Source organism: Danio rerio, chromosome 21, assembly GCF_052040795.2.
Source record: "Danio rerio strain M-AB ecotype USA chromosome 21, GRCz13ab, whole genome shotgun sequence".
Taxonomy (NCBI): domain Eukaryota; kingdom Metazoa; phylum Chordata; class Actinopteri; order Cypriniformes; family Danionidae; genus Danio; species Danio rerio.
In genome coordinates this window covers 50,520,001-50,540,000 of record NC_141041.1, presented here as the reverse complement: position 1 = coordinate 50,540,000, position 20,000 = coordinate 50,520,001, and the positions used below count along the sequence as shown (strand labels likewise).

The 20,000-nt window shown below is 36.1% G+C and overlaps 1 protein-coding gene across 4 annotated transcripts in view; it reads left to right on the top strand.

Moving 5' to 3' along the window:
* kif4 (kinesin family member 4) overlaps positions 1-20,000 on the top strand; it is a 35,353-nt gene that overhangs the window by 14,791 nt on the left and 562 nt on the right. The window contains exons 15-32 of one of the 4 annotated variants that reach the window (XR_015519521.1): positions 517-717; positions 2,279-2,382; positions 3,450-3,594; positions 4,394-4,504; positions 6,922-7,005; positions 8,876-8,989; positions 9,770-9,925; positions 10,137-10,234; positions 10,805-10,934; positions 11,820-11,990; positions 12,268-12,375; positions 14,717-14,794; positions 14,883-14,975; positions 15,629-15,790; positions 16,535-16,657; positions 16,731-16,850; positions 18,793-19,163; positions 19,347-19,940. Coding sequence is in view for 1 of the 4 variants with exons in the window: in NM_200823.1 (NP_957117.1) it covers positions 517-717; positions 2,279-2,382; positions 3,450-3,594; positions 4,394-4,504; positions 6,922-7,005; positions 8,876-8,989; positions 9,770-9,925; positions 10,137-10,234; positions 10,805-10,934; positions 11,820-11,990; positions 12,268-12,375; positions 14,717-14,794; positions 14,883-14,975; positions 15,629-15,790; positions 16,535-16,657; positions 16,731-16,850; positions 18,793-18,996 (2,202 nt within the window). In the remaining 3 variants the exon portion in view is untranslated. 4 annotated transcript variants of the gene reach the window in all.

Here is a 20,000-nt window from a genome sequence, read left to right as displayed (position 1 = left end):
CAGACTGACAGAAGCATCAAGAACACACTCGCACTGAAGCACACATGCACACCTGAACAACACTGACAACACACACACTGCTGGCTTACATCTGTCACTATGATGACACACAGCCGTCTGTAGCTCCGCCCTCTTCTGAAAGGAGCACAATCTCATTTGCATTTAAAGCGACAGTCACTGAAACACCACAATTAAGATCAAAGCCTGAAAGGGTCAGTTTCAGAGAGTTGGAGAACATTATCTGTGTGCTGTTTTCAACTCCAACACACACACACACACACACACACACACACACACACACACACAAGAAACAGCAAAGATGCATTTTACATCTTATACAAAGGGTCATAATAGATCCTGATTAAAAGACCCAAGAAATATTAAAGCAAAAAACAAAAACTATACATTATTATAAAGATTTAAACCTGTTTTTTCTAATAATTTGTTCTTATTTACAACTTTTGAAGATAGATTTGTCATGTCTTATTATTTTCATCCCAATTTATCTAATTTTAGGACATCTGTCCAGGACAGGACGGTGCTGTTCCTGAAGCCAAAGACTCTCCTGAAGCATACACGGCCCAGCATGCACTGCGGCAAGCTCAGATGTCCAAAGAGCTGATTGAGCTCAATAAAGTGTTGGCCCTGAAAGAGGCTTTTGTCAAGAAGATGTGTCAGAATGACAGCCATCTGGAGCCCATGCAAACACAGTACCAGGTAAGTGTCCATCTAGAGCAGGGGTGTCCAAAGTCGGTCCTGGAGGGCCGGTGTCCTGCTGACTTTAGCTCCAACTTGCTTCAACACACCTGCCTGGAAGATTCTAGTTTACCTAGTAAGAGCTTGATTAGCTGGTTCAGATGTGTTTGATTAGGGTTGGAGCTAAACTCTCCAGGACCAAGTGTGGACACCCCTGCTCTAGAGCATTGTGAGAGTTGCAATAAATAAAATGTTTACTTTTTTTTTTTTTTTTTTTTTTTTACATTTGTTTAACAAATCTGTAATCATTTTTTTTTAAGTATTTTATATTTTATTTTGTCTACCTTTTTTTTTTTTTTAATCAAACATTTACCCTGTGATTTGTAAATGAAGTAAGAAACATGATCACATATGAAAGGGTACAATTCTCAGTTATCAGGCTTATACTACTATTGTTAGATTTTCTTGTTGTGATTATTAGGCCTGTCAAGATATCTATTTTTTTGTAGTACAATATTTTGCAGCAAAATATATTGCGATAAACGCTTTTTTTTTTTTTTTTTTTTTTTTTTTTTTTTTTTGTCATTTTAAGACCATTTTATTCCGTTTATTGTATAACGCCAGATTGCCAATATAATATCATCACAAAGCAAGTACACTCCTCCAAAGAACACATCATATTTTATTCTTGAGATTATTTCATTTAGTTAGTCCTTTTAACAGTTTAATAATGAGGCATTGGAGTCAGAATGTGAACGCATATCCTAAATAAATAATAATAAATGTTAACAGAAAAGTGCAAGGTAAAGAGTAACAGAGGCTGTGAAATCTGCTACCAGATCTATTTTAGTCGTCAAACACCCACATGATGAAATATACTACTGTGTTTTTAACTATACTGACACCTCCAATAGGAGGTAGCTGAAATGTTGCTAGAATTGGTTTTAATGCATGGGCGATATACTGTATATCGCATCACCAAAAACGATTAAGGTCATGTCCATGTGATGTGCGATAACTCTATATATTGATTATTGTGACAGGCCTTGTGATTACTTTTTTAAGCTTTTGTCATGATATTGAAGTACGCTGCAAAGAAAAGATCACTTTAACATGGATCATTATGTTTGCTGTTCCAAAATATTTTAAATGAGTCAGAAAATAATCTATTGTGGTCAATGCGGGGGAAAAGATATAGTTATTTTTAGCCAGACATTTAAACAGAACAGATTTTAGAGCAGTAATCACAACACTGTGATACTTTTTTATTTTTATAATTATATTTAGGGGTTTTCACCGTTATTGGGATAGGACAGTGGAGATTTAGACACAGGAAAGTATAGGGAGCAGAGATAGTAAAAGTGTTGGCAAAGGACCTAGAGCCGTTAATCGAACTCGGGCCGTCGTGAACACCTCGGTGCCATGTATCGGCGCACTAACCACAAGGCTATTGGCGCTGACAATGCTGTGATATTTTTATGCAAGGTTATTATACAGTCGGAATCTTATACCAGCCCATGACTGCACCAAAGGTGTGTTGAGTTGGGATTTTTTCTCTTTTTTTTTTTTTTTTTTTTTTTAGGAGAGCATTCAAAGTCTGCAGGCTGCGGTCGGCTCTCTGCAGAAGGAGAAAGAGGATCTTGTCCAGACTCTGCAGTCCGCCAAGAAGGACACCAATCAGGCCAAGTAAATGCATATCTGTCTCTCTTCAAACTTTACTGACAGTTTTAATGCTGCGCAATAGCTTCATTTCCCAGGGTTCATACAGTCATGAAAAACCTGCAAAAGTCTTGGAGATTTGACATGGCATTTTGTAAGGCCTGGAAAAGTTTTGGAAAAACCCAAAAGGTTTTGGAAAAGTCATGGAAAATAAATATCTGTATACTTGAATATTGGTTAGTTGTCTTGAAACTTGTAAAATGGTCATAATAAAACCTTTTATAAAGACCATTATAAAAGACGGTCTGATGAATTTAGAGGCTTTCGCATCTGAACGCTTCAATTATTCTACAAAATATATGTAGGAGGTGCACTGCTTATCTGGACTGATACAGAAATGATGAATTCATTTGCAGTATTTAAGATGAGATTTACATGGAAAGTGTAATTAAATTATTCCATACTTTTTCTGTGAATAAGTCATTTAATTATAGTAACCATTCACTTTAGGGCTGCACGATATTGGAAAAATATTTCGTTGTGTTTTATAAATAATTTATTATAAATAAATACAATAAGATTCTTTTTGCGAAGTCGTTGCTTTGGTTGGGCTGATTTTGTAGGGCAGTGAAATACAAATATATAAGTAATTTATTATATACATATTATAAACAAACTACAGTCATAAACCCAATGGAGCAAATATTAAAGTGAAATAAACTGCTTTGTGTTTTTGGAGAGTGTAAGAGTATTCAGTCACAGAAATTGATTAGTCAAATGTAAAATAGTGTTCATCATATAATTCAATCAAATTAATCTTTATTAAACTTATTTCTGCTCTACCTAAATGCTTTGAATGCTAATAAAATGCTCACACAGTCACAGGCCTTAAAACACACACAGATAATGAACTGTCACTCTATTGTGGTTAAATTCTGCAGTCTCTCCGCAAATCTCACGTGTCTTGACCTGTGCTTTCTGTTCATCTATAAACACAACTCAACACTGCATATCCTGTGACTATTGCAGATGTACACATCATATCGATGCTCATATGAGCCCTAATTCACTTTGCAATGACCTCCACCCTCTAGACTGAGCGAGCAGCGCAGGAAGAGGCTTCAGGAGCTTGAAGGACAAATGACGGAGCTAAAGAAGAAACTGCAGGATCAGTCCAAGCTGCTGAAGCTCAAGGAGTCGTCCGTGCGCAATGTGGCCAAACTCAACCAGGAGATTCAGGTTTGGCTTCACGACAACCTCATATGTTTAATCCGTTAGGTAGGGACTAGGTGCGTCTTGAATCAGAATCTTTATTGTGATGTCAAATCCAGGTTTGGAAGTGGTTTTCAGACTAATCGACAGATGTTTACACTGGTGTTGTGACGATACTGGAATTTTAAAAACATCCATTTCCCGGGGACATTTGAGCGCTGTTGAGCACGTTCCTAGACGGCTCTGATTTGCCATTATGTTCATGTGCTCAACAGAAATGACTGTGATTGGCCGTGAAGGTCATCAGTTCACTGAACTCACCGCTGTTTACTGAGTGTAAACACAGATACAGGGACACTGGATCGGTGTAAAGCTGTGTAGATCAGTCGATTCATCAGCGGATCACTCGTATGTCAGCTTATAAACAGACCAGCTGATCTACGTGACTTTAAAACGCTCCATTGTCACTGTATCTGTGTTTACACTCTGTGAGTTCAGTGAACTGATGACCTTCACGGCCAATCAGAGTCATTTCTGTTGAGCACTGGTGAATATTATTGCAAGTCAGCGCTGTTTAAGGACACGCTCAAATGTTAAGGGAAAGTGGATGTTTCTAAAATATCAGTACCAACTGGTACCGAATTCCAGTATGGTGATAACACTAGTTTACACTTTGCAAAGCTTTTAGCTCGACATTTATAACACACTCACTCATCATTCTTTGGGTTAATCTCTGATTTATTAGGGGTTGCCACGGTGGAATGAACCACCAATTGCTCTGGCATTAAGCCTGATTGTGGTCTCGCATCTTGTTTGACGTTTGCAGGCCATGAAGTCTCAGCGTGTGCAGCTCATGAGGCAGATGAAGGACGACTCGGAGAAATTTCGCTTGTGGAAACAGAAAAAAGATAAAGAAGTCCTGCAGCTCAAAGAGAAAGTGAGTGTCAATTAGGGGCGTGCGATATGACGATTAAAATGTCTTCACAGTCTGTCTTTCAACTCTGGCACCTCTGTTTCGTTATACTGAACAACGTGTGTGTGTGTGTGTGTGTGTGTGTGTGTGTGTATATATATGTATATGTATGTATATATGTATGTATGTATGTATGTATGTATGTATGTATTTATGTATGTATTTATGTATATATATATATATATATATATATATATATATATATATATATATATATATATATATATATATATATATATATATATATATATATATATATATATATATGTATGTATTTATGTATATGTATGTATGTATGTATGTATGTATGTATATATGTATGTATGTATGTATATATGTATGTATGTATATATGTATGTATGTATGTATGTATATATATATGTATGTATGTATATATGTATGTATGTATATATGTATGTATGTATGTATGTATGTATGTATGTATGTATGTATGTATGTATATATGTATGTATGTATATATGTATGTATGTATATATGTATGTATGTATGTATGCATGTATGCATGTATGTATGTATGTATGTATATATGTATATATGTATGTATGTATGTATGTATGTATGTATGTATGTATGTATGTATGTATGTATGTATGTATGTATGTATGTATGTATGTATGTATGTATGTATGTATGTATGTATGTATGTATGTATGTATATGCTTAAAAATGCAGATATTTAAGATAAAAAAAAAAGAACAACACAAAGGAAAGACTGTCTGCATTTTTCCTGTTTTAAGTTAAGCAGAGGAATGAGGTTACACTGAGAAATCTTTAAAATCACTGTTAGAGAGAAACAATAAACAAAACTATAATAAAGTATGTGATGAACTAAGCGTAATAATGAAAAACTAAATGAGTTAATGAGAAAGAAAATCAATAATAATAAGAGGATAAAAAAGATGGATACAATTCAGAGAGTTTACTCTCTGTCAAATAGTACAGTACAACATAAGAGCTAATTTACCTCTAAACTCAATCACAAACTAAAAAGGTCAAAGACCCAAAGACAAACAAACTCTGGTACATTTGAACCAAACAAAATAAAGAAGGTAGCCTTATATAATTTCTCAGTCGAGCTAAAGTAATCGAATACTTCAGAGACATGAGATCTGTTAACCAAATGTTGGGATTTACATCAAGAAGTTTCACTCGGAGGACACTGCTCATATTCATAATGACAGAAGTACATTAGTTTAATGTGTTTTCAATGATATTACGCAGCACCTGAACTTAAGCTCTTAACTTCAAGCCCTGTACTTTATTCATTCACAACAAGGGACAGTGTACATCAATCAATTCAATTCAGCTTTATTTGTACAGCGCTTTTACAATGTAGATTGTGTCAAAGCAGCTTCACATAAATGGTCATAGTAACTGGAACAGTGTGGTTCAGTTTTTAGTGTTTAAGTTCAGTTCAGTTTAGCTCAGTTCAGTGTGATTTAATCATTACTGAGAGTTCAAACACTGAAGAGCAAATTCATCGATGTGTAGCTCTACCAATCCTGAACCATGCGAGCCAGTGGCGACAGCGGAGAGGGGAAAAAAACTTCACCTGGTAGAGTGAAGAAAAAAACCTTGAGAGAACCAGACTCCGTTGGGTACGACCATTTTAATTTCTCGCTGACCAATAGTCTTGTGCAGAGCTTCAGTCACCACGGTGGAGGCTGGAAGCTGGCCTCAGCGAAGACTCGTCTGTCCCTGGAGCGTCACTGGAATCAGACTCATGTACTCCACTCCCCATGATCAACATCCCCTAAGATTGTAAATGTACCCAAATTAGCCCAAAGGCTAGTTTTCTTTGGTGGTTATTTTGCCAGATGTTAAGGGCATAAAAATACAAATTCAAACTGCAAACAATATTTAAAAAAAAACCCACAAATAAACAACCATAACATCAACAATATTAAAAAGCCTAGCGTTCACAACCAGTGGGCGTCACCAGTTAGAATCTACATAATATTATTGCATTGTTGAATTATTGCACTGTTGAGTATTACAGCAGAATGAGTGTAGTAAAATAAAAACTTGTACCTAGTACATTACATGATGTATCTACAGAAGTGTCGAGCTTTAAATAGCTAAATTATACATCAAAAATATAATAACATAAATTAAAATTATAAATGCAATATTTTTGTATTATTTTTATTATTATAAAAAATACAAATTATTATTTTTTATATAAAATTGTGAATAATAAACTGTGCTAAGCTAATAGTGTTCCTCCCACAAAGCAGAAATGGTAAAACTCAACTGTTTGACACTGGATGAGCTGTAAAATCAGTGTTTCCTAAAAACAGTGTAGTGTTAATTTAATATTATTCTGCAAGAGTTTCAATGTTTATTTTGGCTTGTTTCAGGATCGTAAACGCCAGTATGAGATGCTGAAACTGGAGCGAGACTTCCAGAAACAGGCCAGCGTGCTTCGCCGCAAGACAGAAGAGGTAAGCACTTTCATCAAAAGCTGAACTGCGGTCATTTACACCGGCTCTTTTCTTTGTCTTACACTTCTCCCTGCTCAATGACAGGACAATAGCAGTTTCCATTCACTTATGTTTATGCACTTTTTGAAGTATTGCATTAAAAAATTGGGAAATGCCAAGATGTGCAGTAATGTTGAAAATGTATACAATAAACACATGCACGCGACTGAGTTGAATTAACTTATTTAGTAAGAGAAATTGTGCATAAACTGATTGAAACGCATTTAGTGAATAAACTCTAGTGTGCGCATCAGTAAAGTGATGTGATTTAGTTTGAACAGAAGATGTGATGCTAAATATTAGAGGTCAGAACCTATACTGGTCTCACGGTTCGGTTCGGTTACGATTATCATGCCATCGATTCGGTTCAATTCGATATCTCGGTGCATCACGGTGCAATGACGATGCTTTCCATATACAGTGTTATATTTTAGGGGGGAGGCTATAACAAGCTGTCTGTATAAACACACAGACACACAGCAACACACTGTCTCACATTCACAAACATAGACAGCATCAAACAAACAAACACACACACACACACACACAAACAAACACACTTAAGCCCTTGCAACAGGGAGAGCTCGCGCTGAGCGGAGCAGAAAAACAAAAAAAATAAGCACTTTTCCGACGGTCCCTTACTGAGAGCTCCTCTCAGCGAGAGCTCTGCCGGCTAAAGTAAACGTAGACTGCGAGGGCTTAAACGGAGCAGTGCTCGTAATGTCGAGCTAAAAAAGAAAGACAGCTGTGAAACATAACCAGCTTTGTCTTTCTGTAGGAAACACACTTTAGATCTTTTTAGGGTAAGAGTTTTTTGAGTTATTGCCGTCTATAACTGAATGTGTGTCAGGAAAATCGAAAACAAAACCAACTGAACCGCGCTCATTTCTGGCGCCCCACTGGATATACAGCGCCCTAAGCATTTGCCTATGGTGCCTATGCCACGGGCCGGCCCTGAGTTGGCTGAGTGTTGTAAATAACGGCGCTCACCTCCCTCGCGACAGAGCGCATAGGAGATAAATGACGTCACGACATAATAACCGGTTATGATTATTACTGAACCGATACCGAATTGTCCGCGTCTGCATCGCGGTGCACCGAAGAAACAATTAATTTTGACACCCCTACTAAATATGGTAGCAATGGGTTAGCATTAAAGGGATGGTTCACCCCAAAATTAAAAAAAAAAAAAACTCACTATTCTCTTACCTTCAAATTACTTATAGCTTTTATGAGTCTTCTGTTGAACACAGAGGAAGATATGTTGAAGACCGCATTTAACCATAGTAGAAAAAACACATGAAATTGATGGTTTCCAGCATTCTTCAAAATATCTTCATTTGTGTTCAACCGAAGAAAGAGACTCAAACAGGTTTGGAACAAGGGAGAGTAAATGATGACAATTTCAATTTTTTGGTGAACTGTCCCTGGATAAACTAGCGTCAGCCAAACGCCTCAGCCATCAGTCCATCATCACAGTGCTTCAGTATTGTTATTCTTCTCCAGAACTGTCTTGAGCATCTGTCTGCTGCTCCCAAAAAGCGTCTCTCGCCTCCGAAATCCACCACGTTCATTGCGTTTCATCTTCTGAGGTGCAACTTTTTTTTTTTTTTTTTTTTTTTTTTAAGAGGAGAACAAACAACACAGTGGAAAATCCTAACAGTGCAGCAAACTCCACTTCTCTCAGCAATATTTCTGACTGTGCAGCTGGAACTGAAGAGTTTGTTCTCTTCTGTTTCTCATTGGATGGAAACGCTGCTGTATTCACAAATGATTTATTTGGATTGAAACATGGCTATAGTTGGTGAAACTGCCCAATGTCCGTCCACAGGCTGCTGCTGCTAACAAGCGTCTGAAAGATGCTCTTCAGAAGAGGAGTGAAGTTGCAGAGAAACGCAAAGACGTCCAGAACCGAGGAGCAGAGAGTGTTACTAACAGAGTCAAGGTATGAGCTCAAACAGAAAAACAAAATAAGTTTTAGGTAAAAGCAGTTAGGGAAAGCAGTTTTAATTCTTATTATGACTTGGTAAAGAAATGTTGGTTAATTAATTTAAAGGTCTTGTGACGTGCTTTTAAATGTGCATTTTATTAGATGTTTCATGTAATCTCAACTGAAACCCCCAAGAGAAGGCGGGGCATAAAGCGGCTCCTCCCTTAAAAAAATCAAGCCACTTGATTCTGTGGGAATACAGTTGAAGTCAGAATTATTAGCCCTCCTGGATTTTAGCCTAAAATTTCTAATCATAATAGTTTTAATAACTCATTTCTAATAACTGATTTATTTTCTCTTTGTCATGATGACAGCACATAATATTAGACTAGATATTCTTCAAGACACTAGTGTTCAGCTTAAAGTGGCATTTAAAGGATTTACTAGGGTAATTAGGGTAAAGTTAGGGTAATTAGGCAAGTCATTGTATAACAGTGGTTTATTCTGGAGACAATCCAACACTAATATTAATTAAGGGGGCTAATAATATTGACCTTAAAATGGGTTTAAAACAATTAAAAACTGCTTTTATCCATCATTTTATCCGAAATAAAATAAGACTTTCTCCAGAACAAATGTTGTAGGAAATACTGTAAAAAAAAAATCCTGCATCTGTCCAACACCATGTGGGAAATATTGGAAAAAGAAAACACAAACTCACAGGAGGGTGAATAATTTTTGGCTTGAACTGCATATGCATCTTTATTGTAATTGTGGTCTGTCGGATTGGTTCAGAACTGGCTGCTGAATGAGATCGAGGTGCTGGTGAGCACAGAGGAGGCCCGGCGGCACCTACAGGACCTGCTTGAGGACAGGAAGATGCTGGCGGAGGAGATCTCACAGCTTCGCCAGCAGATGGAGGCGGGAGAGAAACCGGTGTCTAAAGTCCGGGTGAGAGAGAGAGAGAATTTAAGACCATGCAGAACTGCCCCTTTAATAGCCCTTATACATTATGTAGTGGACTTAAACACTGCCTTTTCTTCAATTTATTTGTGATTTATTTATTTTATAGTGTTCTGAATTGTATTAAATTCCTAGAAATACTCGTCAGTGAGAGTTTAACGCATTTGTTTTTTATTTGATTGTTGTTTTTCCTCTTCAGCGTCGCACCCTGACCATTTCTGAGTTGGAGGGTAAGTGTGAGCTGGAGGCGTCCATCAGTAAACAAGTGGAGAGTCTGGACACAGAGATGGCCCTCAGGTCAGCACTACACTTTCAAAACCTCAAGTGCACATCCATAATGAAGCTTAATACTCTCAAATACAAAAAATTGTAAATTAAAATAATTCATCTTAAATGTTTCAGCTATTATCCTTTTAGTATTATTTCTTTTTGGTCACATCTGTAATGCATGTTTAAGATATACAATACATATATTTCAATATATTGTTAACATCTATATTCTTTGTGAATTTAAGTTTTACTGCAAATGTCACATCCATAACGCTGGAATTGCTCAATCCTTTTTATAATATTAAGAGCAATAATCAGCAATTTGTTGATATAACACCCCTGCTGATGTTTTACCCCGGTTTTTGATGACATTTTATTTGCAACAGTAAAATATTAGGATACTTTATTTATTGATTGTGCTGTTGTTTACCATAAATATTCGATCTAAAAGACAGGATTGATGCAATTGATAATTATTGCATTTGCTTTTGGAAAGTAAAAACGCCACTAGAGATCAATACTGCAGGTTTAATATGTAATGTAAAGGTTTATGTTCGACTCTGTCCAGTATAAATGATCGTCTTTGCACTGTTTCAGGAGCGCTCAGATCGCAGATCTCCAGCAGAAAGTTCTGGATGCGGATAATGAGGGCCGGATGAAGCAGCGCTGGGATTCAATCACAACCCTCATAGAGGCCAAGAGCGCCCTGAAGATCCTCATGGCGGAGGTGAAGCTTAATAACTCCACTAATATCTTATACTAATGATACCTGGGCATTTACGTTTATTTACAGTTTTATACACACACAAATATATATATATATATATATATATATATATATATATATATATATATATATATTAGGGATGCTCAAAATAATCGATTAACCGTTAACCGAACCGAAAGGATGCGTTTGTAACCGATCAATGCTATCAGTTAAACGATTAAAAATATTATTTTATATATTTTTAGTTTGGCTGAAAAGTTTATTTGAAAATGCTCTGTTGTTGTTATGCTAGCATGTTAAAATAAATCTGTATTTTAAAATGCAATATTTAATGTGTCAGACACAAAATAGACACGTCAATTTGTTTAATATAAAATTAATAGTAATCTGACCAGTTAACCGTTAATAACCGATTAATAAGCGGCGGTTGGCGGTTTGCAAAATGAACCTAAATGAACATCCCTTATATATATATACATATATATATATATATTCAGACACACCCTGTCAAGTGTTGATGCTGAAGCCCCTTGTGAATTGGACATTAGTGTTTAGCCTGGTGTAAATCTGAAATTTCATTCATAAAGGTCTTAAAAAGTGTGTTAAATTTGACTGATAAAACCCTGAAAATGCCTTTTTAAGTTGTAAAGAAATCAGAAGGCAATGATTTATTCATTTAGTCTGACATGTTTTGCTCCAAAATATTATAAATGTGTCTTAAAATGAAATCTAGTGTTCAGAGTAGGAGAAAATATGTTGTTTTTTATCTAGACCTTTAAAAAGAGCTAATTGTATTGCAGTATTCACAATACTGTTATGCTTTTATCCAAGGTCATCATACAGTCAGAATCTTATACCAGCTCATGCCTATTTGGCCTGTTTCAGGTTGTTGCATCCAAGACATTAAATGCGAAGCAGGAGAGCGAGCTGCAGCAGGAGAAAGCCAACCTGCTGGACATGCAGAAGGTGTTGTGTGACGAGCGCAAACTGATGTCGGCCATGGACATGGAGCACCAGAGTCACCTGGTGGAGATGGAGCAGAGACACCAGGAGAAGGTCTGCATCACACTGACATGTATAGGCCCAATCCCAATTCTAGCCTTGGTTGATTAAAAAAGAAGCTTGAAATCTGTTCAAAAGAGAATCGCAATGCATTCAGGAAAACTCTACTGAATGTAGAAGGCACTAGTTTATCACCACAGCTCTTCTTGGCTATTGTTTCATTCTCGTGAACAGTTTTAAATGGGAAGATGAATTAAATGATCTGCTAACTGCACTCTTTGTCTCGGATGTTCCTGATGGTGTTTTCTGACTCTTGTGTGTTGTTGTGCAGGTTTTGTATCTCCTCGGGCAGCTCCAGAATAAACCAGTGGCGCTAGAGGAGCAGCAGGAGCTGGTGTCCAAACGTGAGCAGGAGCTGCTGCAGAGACTTCAGTTTCAGGTTCTCCATACATCACACACACACACACACACACACACACACACACACACTGCTTTAAGGCTGAATTTTACTTCTGCTGAGTGATCGCTGTAACCCACGGCACATGCCTTGCACATTGTTGTGCTGCCAGGCAGTTTTGCAAAGCGATGTTGCTTGGCTACTTTACTATTAAGAATAATAATAATAATTCATTTTATTTATAAATGGCGCCTTTCTGGACACCCAAGGTCGCCTTACAGTAAGCATCATCAGACATGCTAAACAACTTAAACATTACTAAAAACAATCATTGACCAAACAAGTTAAAACGCAATAGCGAATATAAAAGAACATAATAAAAACATGATAAAAAATTGTTAAGTAAAAGCCTGCTTAAAAAGATGGGTCTTTAGACGTGATTTAAAATTGTGAAGACTATCACTGCTCCTAAGATCTACTGGAAGTGAGTTCCATAGCCGAGGAGCCATAGAGCTAAAAGATCTGTCGAGTGCGAGGTGGTGCCAGAGTGAAGTTGTTAGCTGACCTAAGGGTACGAGAAGGGGTGTAGATATGGAGAAGTTCAGTGAGATATTGAGGAGCGAGATTATGAAGTGCCTTGAAAGTTAGAAGTAATATTTTAAAATCAATTCGATATTTCACTGGAAGCCAATGAAGCTGATAGAGGAGTGGTGTGACGTGCTCGTGAGATGGGGTCCTAGAGATGACACGAGCTGCATGGTTCTGAACCAGTTGGAGTTTATGGAGAAGTTTGGAAGGAAGTCCAGAAAGAATGGGCAACAATATTGTATCTGTGAGCCATTACTGGGCCCACACGGAGTCTGCACTCTCAGAATCCTGCAAATTTTGGCAGATCTTTAGCCCATCATTGATTCTGTTTATTTACTTCAGTAAATGCGTGTAAATTGATATTTATTCTGTTTTTTAATAAATTACAGTAATATTATTGACTAATATGACAATATTCATTTGATTTATTTACAATACAGTTTATTTTCTGTCTTTTAGTGGAGATATTAAATTACAGACTTGCTTTGTTTACCAAATAAAGTGGATCTAATTGGATTTGCATTAAATAAAAAATTTAAATGTATTATTTCACATATTAAGGTTTTAGTTATGATACTCCCAAAATAGTTCGGCAAAAATCTGCAGATTTTTACTATAATTCTCTGCAAAAAATGTCCGCAGACTCTGTCTGGCCCTACTCATTACCCTAATTAGTGGGCCCATGTCTGACCTAGTTGCCAATTTATGGCATAATTTCCCAAATTTGCCCAGCAGCGTTGCCCTATACATCATCAGGATTATGCGATACTGGAATTCAGTACCAATTGAGAATGAAATTAAAAACGGGAATTTAATTTCCCACTAACGTTTGAGCGCTGTTGAGCAGGTTCTTAAACACTGCTGATTAGCCGTTGTGTTGACATGCTCAACATAAATGACTGTGATTGGCCGTGAAAGACCGATACCAGTCTGTGGATCAAGTGGTACTAGGCAGCACAAGAAATCATTAATTATTTCAGTTTTATTTATTATCCGAGTCTGAACAATCTTTTATTTTGATAATTGACTGTATTCTCTCGCTTGCATCTCAGCTGTTTAAGTGCCAAAATTCAGCTTGCAAGCTAGAAAAAGTGAATAAGAAACAGACAGTCTTTGGAAAGTTTCTTTGCGAAAGGGAAAAGGCCCAGTGAAGGACCCGTGAACTGCCAAGGAATCGATTCGCAACCAATATAGAAACACATCAGGTGAATCCAGCATGTCTGTGCACGAAGAACAACTGATGGAGATCACAAATGTTGGTGGCTGTTCACATATCGCATCTTTTCAGGTGCAAGTTCGTTATTTACAATGGAGGCGTAGTTTGACACATATTGGGAGCGCTTGTGTATTCCAGGGGCTCCAAGTTGAAAACATCATCAGAATGCTGCGAGCCACAAATCACATGACGAGAACAGACTGAGCAGCTTCACATTTTGTATGGAATTTACACATTTCAGTAGCACAGCATCTTCTCCATCAATAAAACTTGTATCAGAGCTGCAGTTTTTATTTTGTCGGCTGGTCATCCTCTGAGAAAACAGCTGATGGACGCTTAGCAATATACGTACAGCGACTCCCAGGGCTGCGGAAAAATTGTCAATCATTGACCTGTCCACGGTGATAAAAAGGTTGGGGACCACTGTTGTTTAGTACATAAAAGTTAATAAGGAAAGCTCAATTTCTGGCCTGAGGTGTGCAGTTGTTCACAATGTGTGCTATAAACTGAGCAATCATTCAGCAAGAAGAAAACAGGCTAAAATATAAACACTTATTTTGGCGATGCTTCGTCTCACAGGAAGAGGAAATCGAAAAACTGCGAGAGCTGAGTGATCAGAACCAGAAGCTGAAGGAGGAGAATGAGCAGTACAAACAGGTCAGAGCCTTTTCACTCACAAATGCTTTCATTGAGATTTCTGTCGTTTCTGAACTGTAAAATAGTTTAATCTTTCTGATGTTTACAGAAGTTGCATCTGGCGCAGCTGACCAGTGCGAAGAAAGTGCTGTCTGCGGTCAACGAGTCGCCGGACACATCTTTCGAGTACATTCCACCAAAGGTAAACCTTATTGCTGTAGATTTGTTGAATGCATTATTCTTCATCTGATATATACAGTTGAAGCCAGAATTATTATCCTTCCTGAATTATTAGTCCTCTATATTTTTTTTTTTCCCCAATTTCTGTTTAACAGTGAAATTATTTATTCAACACATTTCTGCACATAGTTTTAATAACTCATCTCTAATAACTGATGTCTTTTATCTTCTCCATGATGACAGCACATAATATTAGACTAGATATTCTTCAAGACACTAGTGTTCAGCTTAAAGTGACATGTAAAGGCTTCACTAGGGTAATTAGGGTAAAGTTAGGGTAATTAGGCAAGTCATTGTATAACAGTGGTTTATTCTGGAGACAGTCCAACACTAATATTGCTGAAGGGGCCAATAATATTGACCTTAACATGACTTTTAAAAAATTAAAAACTGCTTTTATTCTAGCCGAAATAAAACAAATAAGACTTTCTCTAGAAGAACAAATATTAGAGGAAACACTGTGAACAATTCCTGAATCTGTTTAACGTCATTTTGGAAATATTTGACAAAAATTTTAAAAATCACAGGAAGGCGAATCATTCTGACTTCAACTGTATATGTGAATATATATATTTATATATATATCTGACTGCTGTGTTTCTACCCAAAAACAAGCCCAAAGCTAAGATGCACTCGACGGCTCGTGCGCGGCAGCAGGAGCCCATAGATCTGGATGAGCTCATGTCTCCATCAGACTCAGAGAAAGAGGAGGACGAGTGGCGTCCAGAGAAGGCAGAAAAAACACGGAGGGGATCCAAGAAGGCCAAACTGAATGGCGTGAGTTTGGGCATGGGCATGGATGATTGGCTCACCTGATAACACTACTGTTTTACCCAGGATTCAGTTGGATTTTACCATTCTACACAAAAACAAAAACTCGTAAGGTTGACTTTATAAGATCTCGATAACCATTTGCATAAGCAAACTTCAAGTAAAGTGGCAGGTATTCAGTAACAAAGGTATTTTTGTATAGTTTTTTTTTTCCTTTTTTAACCACAAACAAAACTTTTACTATCTTATGTGAAGTACAATTATTTTGTCAATATCATGTAAAGTTTACCTAACACTGCTAAATACATTAGGTAAAAATGAATAGATTATCTTTAATTTTGTGTCTATATTTATTTAAATCTTTTTTTTTTTTTTTTTTTTTTTGCAGTGGGAACATTGCTTTTTGCAAGTAAATTGTATTAGTTACAACTTGGTACACTTGGCGTAACTTAATATAATTAAGACACATCTCCACTGACTTGAAATGTGCTATTTCCCTTTATTTTAAGCTAATTGCTGAACCCAAGAGCAAATTTACTTTAAGAATGCTTACTGATCTCAGAGCTAGTGTTGGCACAGGGATTGCTTTTATTTTCACAATCTTCATTAATATTGAATATTAATTTAGTCAAATCTTGTGACCTGTACATCTGATACGCAGGTAGTTACACCAACACCATTCCTTCACGTGTTCAGCTGTATGTTGTGATATTTCACCAGCCTACATTAAGGCGTGTGTGTCCTCTACAGTGTGCGTGTCGGGGCCGCTGTGTGAATAAACTCTGCCGCTGCCGCAAGGGAAAGATGACCTGTGGGGAAAACTGCCTGTGTGACCATGAGAAGTGTCGAAACATGGAGAACCGCAGCAGTGTGGTCAGTGCAGGATCTGCCCTCATGTTCATGCCTAATACAGGATGATGTTCTGATGTTCTCCTCTTCTCCTCAGGATCTGAGCGAAACCACTGATGTGTTTAAAGACTCCTCTGTCCTGCCTGAAGACCCCACAGCTGTTGGATCCAGAGACGCCACTTTCTTCACTCCGCCCTGCGTCCCGCCCACTAAAAAGGTGAACCAGGAGAGTCTGTATTACACCCACAATGACCGTCTGGAGTGCCTTAGCATTTATTAACATCTATTCCCAGATGACTTTATTGATTATGGTGTGTTCTGAATAGTGTTAAGGGACAGATGTAAAACAGGAGTGTGTGTGTGTTAGTGATGGTCAGGTGTGCTTCAGTGTGAGTGTGTGTTCATGCCCGCAGAACCACACACGTTTTGGCACACACAATCTAGGCAAACCATATGTGGTTACGACTGATGTTAACGTTAATAATGTTTTTTTGAACATCGTCATCGATATATTTTGATATATATGGTTAATGAACATTGTACACAATAAACAATAGTGTTTACTTTATTTCACAAATACTGCGATAGAGATGATAGAAATGGGGAGGGTTGTTTCCGATCGCCATTCAATATAATAGACTGAACAGTTTTCATCAGTCATTATAGCTGATCAGTCATTAATATGGCAGATACTCGTTTGCTGGCCTTGCTGAACCATCTAAATTGGACCGGTTTAATTTATATAATGGATTCATTTATAATGAAGGAAATAATCGCAAGTTAATATAGGCAATAATACATTATATGTAATGAAAATCTTTTTACATGTAACAAATATATAACACTATATTCATATTTTACTCAAGCGATTTTTATAGTGTTTATTTGCTTAACCTTCTAATTACCTTTTAAATAATGATTTCCCACATTTAATACTGTAGTAATAAGCAATAAATTTTAATAATAAATTGTAATAAGCAATAAATAGTAAGCAATAAATTGTTTTTAAATCAAAATTTAGCAATAGGAACAAATTAACTATTAATAATTAATAAAAAATAATAAGTAAAAAAAAAAAAAAATATATATATATATATATATATATATATATATATATATATATATATATATATAAAACTAACAGCTGTGACAGTTTGGTAAAAGATAGTAGTTTATATATAAACTTATAATTAGTCAGATAATCAGTTTATAACTATATATATATATATATATATATATTTATATATATATATATATATATATATATATATTTATATATATATATATATATATATATATATATATATTTATATATATATATATATATATATATATATATATATATATATATATATATATAGTTATAAATATAGTAGTAATAAATATAGTTATATATATATATATATTTATATATAGTTATATATATATATATATATATATATATATATATATATATATATATATATATATAGAGTTATAAACTGATTTACTATAGTATGCTAATTTATTTTAATGTGACACATTTTTGTTTGCTTTTTATATTTTACAACAAAGTGATTTTAACAAAGTATGAAAAGATTAAGATGCTGAATTAGTTCATTACACTTAATCCAGACAGTCTGTTATGTTTTCTTTGTTTAGCTGGACGCATTAATAAAGTCATATTAAGTGTCTTTAACCAATTAATTTTATTTACATAATTTGAGTTCAGAAACTGCAGAGATGTTAAAATGATCGTTACGATAAAATAATAATAATGACTTAAACCATACTTGTGAAATTCAATAGGTGGCGATAATGCTAAAGAGTTGGTTAGTTACCACATATGGTTTGCCTAAATCGTGTGTCCTAGATTGTGTGCCTAAAACGTGTGTGGTTCTGCGGGCCTGCAGCTGGATATTATTGCTCAGGGCTGCTGGAGATGCTAATGAGATGGAGAGATGGCCACCAGTGGGCGGGGCTTTCCCCCTCTGATTGGCATTCTCCCTTTGTACGTGTCATCAAAGTATTTCTGCAGACTGATTTGATCGTCTGATTCTAAACAAATACTATTACTTCATGTTGACCATTAGAGGCTGGAGATACTCACACTGCTGACACACAACTGAGCTTAAACCACTTATAAATGTTTTTTTTTTGCATGTCTGTGTGTTGAACAGGAGATTGGAGAAGTCTGGCAGCTGCCGGCGGACCTGAAGCTGGAGAAAAAGCCTGTTCCTGCAGAAAACGAGAGGGAAAGCGACAGCGAGGACTCTGAAGGTATGAACAACACCAGCAGCTTCCTCCGCAGGAACAAGAGAGGCCTGAGCAACTTCAAAAACAGCTTCTTCTCCGGCTGCACACCCATACGTGAAGAGCATTAGCACGCTAGCATGTGTCGTCTTGTCCTTATGTCTTCTTTCTATGTGATTTAAAGGGTTAGATCACCCAAAAGTGAACATTTTCTTACTATTTACCCTCCCTTAAGTTCTTATGAACCTTTAAGACTTACTTTATTCTGTTCGACTCTAAAGAAGATATTTTGATGAATGTTGGAAACCTGTAACCATTGACTTGCACAGTAGGAAAAACATCCTATGGAAGTCAATGGTTACCGGTTTTCAGCATTCTTGAAACTATTTTTCTTCTGTTAAACACCAAAGAAGATATTTTGAAAAATGTTAAAACCGGTAACCATTGACTTCCATTGTAGGTAAAAGAAATACTATGCAAGTCAATGGTTACAGGTTTTCAGCATCCTTCAAAAGTATTTTCCTTATTCTGTTCAATTAAAAAGTATTTTGAAGAATGTTGGAAACCTGTAACCATTGGCTTGCATAGTAGGAGAACAGAAATACAATGAAAGCCAATGGTTCCCGGTATTCAGCATTCGTCAAAAAATATTATCTTTTCTGCTGTGATATTTGTGAAGAATGTTAGAAACCTGTAACCATAGACTTCCATAATAGGAAAAACTAATAGTATGGAAGTCAATGGTTACCGGTTTTCTTTAAAAGGATCTCTCTCTCTCTCTATCTTCTGTAATTGGCTTAAATAATAGGAAAACACAAATGCTATGGAAGTCAATAGTTACCGGTTTTCAGTATTCTTCAAAATATCTTTATTCTGTTCAACAAAAAAAAAAAAACAAGATATTTTGAAGAATGTCAAAATATGTAATCATTGACTTCCATATTAGGAAAAGAAATAAAATGCAAGTCTATATTTACAAATTTTTCATTATTCTTCAAAAGTATTTTTCTTATTCTGTTCAATAAAAAAAGATGTTTTGAAGAATGTTGGAAACCTGTAACCATTGACTTGCATAGTATTTGTTTTTCTTACTATGGAAGTCAATGGTTCCAAGTTTTCTTCAAAAGGGTCTTTC